General features: G+C 48.2%; 1 protein-coding gene across 1 annotated transcript in view; it reads left to right on the top strand.

Moving 5' to 3' along the window:
• Nucleotides 1-5,267, top strand: part of LOC134983231 (zinc finger protein 271-like) — a 195,900-nt gene extending 190,633 nt beyond the window's left edge. Inside the window, exon 5 of the mRNA XM_063948966.1 lies at nucleotides 3,251-5,267. Coding sequence (XP_063805036.1) covers nucleotides 3,251-4,143 — 893 coding nt within the window. The 3' untranslated portion in view covers nucleotides 4,144-5,267. The remainder of the gene's footprint in view (nucleotides 1-3,250) is intronic.
• Nucleotides 5,268-6,000: the final 733 nt, after the last annotated feature.

Here is a 6,000-nt window from a genome sequence, read left to right on the forward strand (position 1 = left end):
CTGTGAGGTGGGAGTTCCTGAAACTCCAGTCTGTACCCCTGGTTAACAATATCCTTCACCCAGGGGTCTAGGCATGATGACGCCCAGACGTGACTGAAATCTTTTAGTCTCGCTCCCACTTGCCTGATGTCCAGGCTGATAGGTCCATCGTCATGCTGAATATTTGGAGGAAGCAGAACCTGGTTTCTGTTCCAGGGAACCTGTTGGTGCAGGTTTTTGGGATCTTCCCTGACCTCCTCTAAAGAAGGTGTGAGGGGGTTTGAATTTTTTACATTTTGCAGTCCAAAAGGACTGCAGTGTAGGATACGATTTCCTAGCTAGGGCTGCTGCAGAGGGAAGAAATGTCGACTTACCCGCAGTCGCCGTGGAAATCCACGCATCCAATGCGTCCCCAAATAGTGCCTGACCTGTAAATGGCAGGTTCTCCACACTTTTCTTGGATTCTGCATCCGCAGTCCATTGGCGTAGCCAGAGTCCTCTGCGTGCCGAGACAGCCATGGAAGTAGCAGGCCAATGTCCTTCATGGCCTCCACCATGAAGCCTGCAGAATCCTGTATGTGACGTAAAAACAAGTCAGTGTCACTCCTATCCATAGTATCTAAGTCCTCTAGTAAGGTGCCTGACCACTTTACTATGGCTTTAGAAATCCACGCACAAGCAATAGTGGGCCTTAAAGCCATGCCTGTAGCAGTGTATAGTGATTTGAGCGTAGTCTCAATCTTGCGGTCAGCCAGCTCCTTTAAGGCGGTTGAACCAGGGACAGGTAAAACCACCTTTGTAGACAGCCTAGATACAGAAGCGTCTACAATAGGGGGGTTTTCCCACTTTTCTATTCTCTTCAGGGAAAGGGAAAGCAATGAGAATTTTTAGGGATCTGTAATTTTTTCTCTGGGTTTTCCCAGGATTTTTCAAACAAGGAGTTTAACTCCTTAGAAGCAGGGAAGGTAAGTTAGGACTTCTTATTTACTGTAAAATAAGATTTCTCTACTTGTTCTGGACCTTCTCAGAAATATGCAAAACATCCCTAATGGCTTCAATCATTAGCTGCACCCCTTTAGCAAGGGATGCATCCTCCCCCTGCATATCCCCCTCACCGTCCCCTGTATCAGAGTCGGTATTAGTGTCAGCTTGCATTATCTGGGCAAGTGTACTTTTTTGGGGTATGTAGGTGGGATTTTAGATGAAGTAGTGGGAGCTGAATATTTCAAACACTCCACAGATTGTCTCAAAAACTGCGTCTCTTATTATGTGACATCCATGTTGAAATCTGGGATATCATTCCCCTTAAAGAATCCACCCATGGGGGTTCGGATTCAGAAGGCCGAGACAGCACATTGCAGTCCTGAGTATATGGAATAGACTCCTCAGGAGAAGATACACACTCTGCAGCACAGGACACAGAGTCCTTAGACATGGTAATGTGGATATACACACTTACACAGACCGGAAAATGTCGGACACAGTTTCCCCCAGAGTACCTTCAGAGAGTCACAGAGTATAAGGAGCCAGCCACACAGCGCCCCTGTAGGAATTTATGATAAAAGCCCGGTGCTGACTGATCTTAATAGGGAGGGCAGCGCTCCCTGTCAGCGTCCTAGTTCCTATGATCTGCAGGGAGAAAATGGCGCTGGTGAGTGCTGGATCCGCTCTGAGAGGAAGCCCCGCCCCTTGTAATGTCGAGCGGCTTCCTGCACTAATTGTTTTTACTGGCCTGAGGATTTTAGTGCTAACAGGGGGATTAGCCCCTGTTATCTGCGTGACCAGTGTAGGGTTTATCCGTGCTGGCTCAGGACGCCCCTCAAAGCGCCTACACTGTGTGTTGCTGAGCCTTCCTGGAGCGCAGCCTGTCAGAGCTGCGCTCCCACGCTTGTGCCGCCATACCCTGCCGCTAACCGGGACGCCGGAGCTATACTTGCCACTTTTCTTTCTTCTGGCTTTGTTAGGGGGTGGCGGCCGTGTTGCAGGAGTGAGCAGTCGCCTCATGGGCTTGTGATCAGCACCCTCAGGAGCTCAGTGTCCTGTCAGCGGAGTAGAGAACCATTAACTCTTTAGGAAGTTGGTTCCTATTCCGACCCCCCCACCCCCAAGTCCCACGAAGCAGGGAGACTGTTGCCAGCAGCCTTCCTGTAACCTAACTAACTGTAGAAAATAAAAAACTAAGAAAACTCCTAGGAGCTCCTCTAGCTGTGACCGACTCCTCTGGGCACGTTTTCTAAACTGAGTCTGGTAGGAGGGGCATAGAGGGAGGGGCCAGCCCACACTATTAAACTCTTAAAGTGCCAGTGGCTCCCAAAGGACCCGTCTATACCCCATGGTATTAAATGGACCCCAGCATCCTCTAGGACGTAAGAGAAAGTAGATTTTAGCCTAGCAGATGATGATGATTACAGTGTATTATATGGTGTATTGCATGTAAAGTACCTTGTTCCACACCTACTCTGCTGTAGCAATATACCTTATATAAGGGTGAGTAACACATGTACAGGCTTACCAGCGTATGAGCACACACATAAAGGAATGCTACCTTACCAATGCTTCCAGGAGTAATGTTAGGAGACATTTCTCTGATCCATCAGCTCATATGACTGATATTATTGTTCATCTAGAATCTCCAGTTCATACAATATATTCCCCATCCATTGTTTTACATTGGTGCTGACATAGGACTTGGCGAGTGACTACATCTCCATTTATACTTCATGGTTAGTTACCAGTACAAGAGAGAGATATATCTAAGTCTTATTATAATATTACATTTGTTATTGTGAGTGTTCTCAGGAGGGTGGACACAATGATACTCTGAGACACAATATTATAAAGCCTTCATTAAAAGTTATGTTTTATTATACACACACATTTACAATTAAGTGCCCCAGAGAGTCGTCTTCTCCTATTGTTTACAAGATTAATATTGTTACAGAAAATGTCACATTCCCATAATGTATTTTATTTCCAGCAGATGGACACACAAGCAGGAATATCACAGAAGGACATCTAATGTTATCCTCGGATTGTGAAACAAAAGATAATGACAGTAGACCAGATTCTCCAGGAGATAACCCCATTACCCCAATTATACATCCAGCTCTATCAGCTGATCCCTCTGATCCTGGGAAATGTTCTCCTGATCACTCTGATATTGGTGCATCTGTTACAGCTCTGACAGTAAATACAGTGTTTCCCTGTTCTATAGATGCCAAATGTTTTACACAGAACACAAAGCCTATTAACCCACAGACCGGTAAGGCAGGTGAGAGGCCATTTCTGTGTTCTGAGTGTGGGAAATCTTTTGCATACAATTCAGTTCTTATTAGACATCAGAGAAGTCACACAGGTGAGAAGCCATTTCCATGTCCTGAGTGTGGGAAATGTTTTGCACGCAAATCAGATCTTATTATACATCACAGAAGTCACACAGATGAGAAGCCATTTCCATGTTCTGAGTGTGGGAAATGTTTCACACAGAAATCAGTTCTTGTTAGACATCAGAGAAGTCACACAGGTGAGAAGCCATTTCCATGTTTTGAGTGTGGGAAATGTTTTGCATACAAATTAGTTCTTATTAGACATCAGAGAAGTCACACAGGTGAGAAGCCGTATTCCTGTTCTGAGTGTGGGAAATGTTTTTCATCGAAACCAGATCTTGTTTGTCATCAGAGAAGTCACACAGGTGAGAAGCCATATTCCTGTTCTGAGTGTGGGAAATGTTTCGCACAGAACTCAGCTCTTGTTACACATCAGAGAAGTCACACAGGTGAGAAGCCGTATTCCTGTTCTGAGTGTGGGAAATGTTTTATACAGAAATCACATCTTATTAAACATGAGATAAGTCACACATGCGAGAAGCCATTTTCTTGCTATGAGTGTGGGAAATGTTTTATCCAGAAATCACATCTTATTAAACATGAGAGAAGTCACATAGGCGAGAAGCCATTTTCTTGCTATGAGTGTGGGAAATGTTTTACCTGGAAATCACAACTTGTTACACATCAGCGAAGTCACACAGGTGAGAGGCCATTTCCATGTTCTGAGTGTGGGAAATGTTTTGCACACAAATCAGATCTTATTAAACATGAGAGAAGTCACACAGGTGAGAAGCCATTTTTTGCTCAGAATGTGGGAAATGTTTTACACGGAAATTAGATCTTTTTACACATCAGAGAAGTCAGACGGGAAAAGCCATTTCCATGTTCTGAGTGTGCAAAATGTTTTACATAGAAATCACAACTTGTTACACTTCAGCGAAGTCACAGGTGAGAGGCCATTTCCATACTCTGAGAAATAAATCAGCACAATAGACATCACTCAGGTGAGGAACCATTTTAATCTTCTGGAGTTTTCTCATCAATGCCATGCGTTGTTCTTCAAGGTTCTTCTATTTGCTATGCTTTTTGCAATATACATGTTACCACTGGGTGAAATAATCAGATGTCATGACCTCATCTACCACTGCTGTACAGATGACCTGTCTTTTGCTACAGGTACTGAGAACCCAGTCCCAATCCTAAATGGTTGTCTAGGTGAGCTCCAGGTGTGGGTGATGCCAGTTGGCTGTGACTCAGTCCTGGTGAAACAGGTCCATATGGTAGAAGCTCACCAACAAAGGGCAGGGTGACAGCTCAGCTTTGTTACCAACCATACAAACGCTTGGGGGTTCAGAGTCACAAAATGCTGATCATGTGCGGAATCTTGGTCTCCTGGATGGTGGAGTGACACTTAGACATTAGTATCTGCCACAAACAGATCCTCATCTGAGGAACATAGCCAGACTCCAGCACTTATTTCCCTCAGAAGATCTACCTACAGTCATACATGTACTTGTATCATCATACAAAGACTACTGCAATGTCCTCTACCTGGGTCTCCCAGCAAAAGAATTGCACCCCTTGTAGCTTGTACAGAATGCAGCAGCCAGGCTGTTACCTAACCAGCCCGTTCCTGCCACATAACACCCATTCTCTGCTCCCTTCACCGGCTGCCTGTAAGATGGTGACTATTACATAATCTTACTGACTCTCCCAGCCCTACATGACCAGAGTCCCAATGTCCATGGTACCAGAAGCAGCTTCTGCCTCCTTTCTGCCCTGGTTACTTCCACCTGCAGATGAAGGACTGTTACCAGCAGTACCAAGAATCCACAAGAAGTTCTGAGATGTCAGGGGGACACAGGGTGGGTGGCACTATTGCTGTAGCAGGGGCTGCCAGAGGCACTGTCTATAGGTAATATTGTCCCCAAGCAGTGCTGAGGTGGAAGAGGGGGGGCACAGGGTGGCGAGCAGTAGGGGGAGACAGGGAGGTTGGCAGTAGTGAGGGGAGACAGGGCAGGTGGCAGTAGTGGAGGAGAGAGGGCGGGTGGCAGTAGTGGGGGAGACAGGGCAGGTGGCAGTAGTGGGGGTAGGCGGGGTGGGTGGCAGTAGCGGGGGGAGACGGGGGGAGGTGGGGGGAGACAGGGCGGGTGGCAGTAGTTGGGGGGAGACAGGGCAGGTGGCAGTAGTGGGGGAGACGGCAGGTGGCATTAGTGGGGGGAGACAGGGCGGGTGGCAGTAGTGGGGGAGACAGGGCAGGTGGCAGTAGTGGGGGTAGGCGGGGTGGGTGGCAGTAGCGGGGGGAGACGGGGGGGGTGGCAGTAGTGGGGGGAGACAGGGCGGGTGGCAGTAGTTGGGGGGAGACAGGGCAGGTGGCAGTAGTGGGGGAGACAGGGCAGGTGGCATTAGTGGGGGGAGACAGGGTGGGTGGCAGTAGTGGGGGAGACAGGGCAGGTGGCAGTAGTGGGGGTAGGCGGGGTGGGTGGCAGTAGCGGGGGGAGACGGGGGGGTGGCAGTAGCGGGGGGAGACAGGGTGGGTGGCAGTAGTGGGGGGAGACAGGTCAGGTGGCATTAGTGGGGGGAGACAGAGCAGGTGGCAGTAGTTGGGGGGAGACAGGGCAGGTGGCAGTGGTGGGGGAGACAGGGCGGGTGGCATTAGTGGGGGGAGACAGGGCGGGTGGCAGTAGTTGGGGGG

The sequence above is a fragment of the Pseudophryne corroboree genome, assembly GCF_028390025.1.
Source record: "Pseudophryne corroboree isolate aPseCor3 chromosome 3 unlocalized genomic scaffold, aPseCor3.hap2 SUPER_3_unloc_10, whole genome shotgun sequence".
NCBI classification, from domain to species: domain Eukaryota; kingdom Metazoa; phylum Chordata; class Amphibia; order Anura; family Myobatrachidae; genus Pseudophryne; species Pseudophryne corroboree.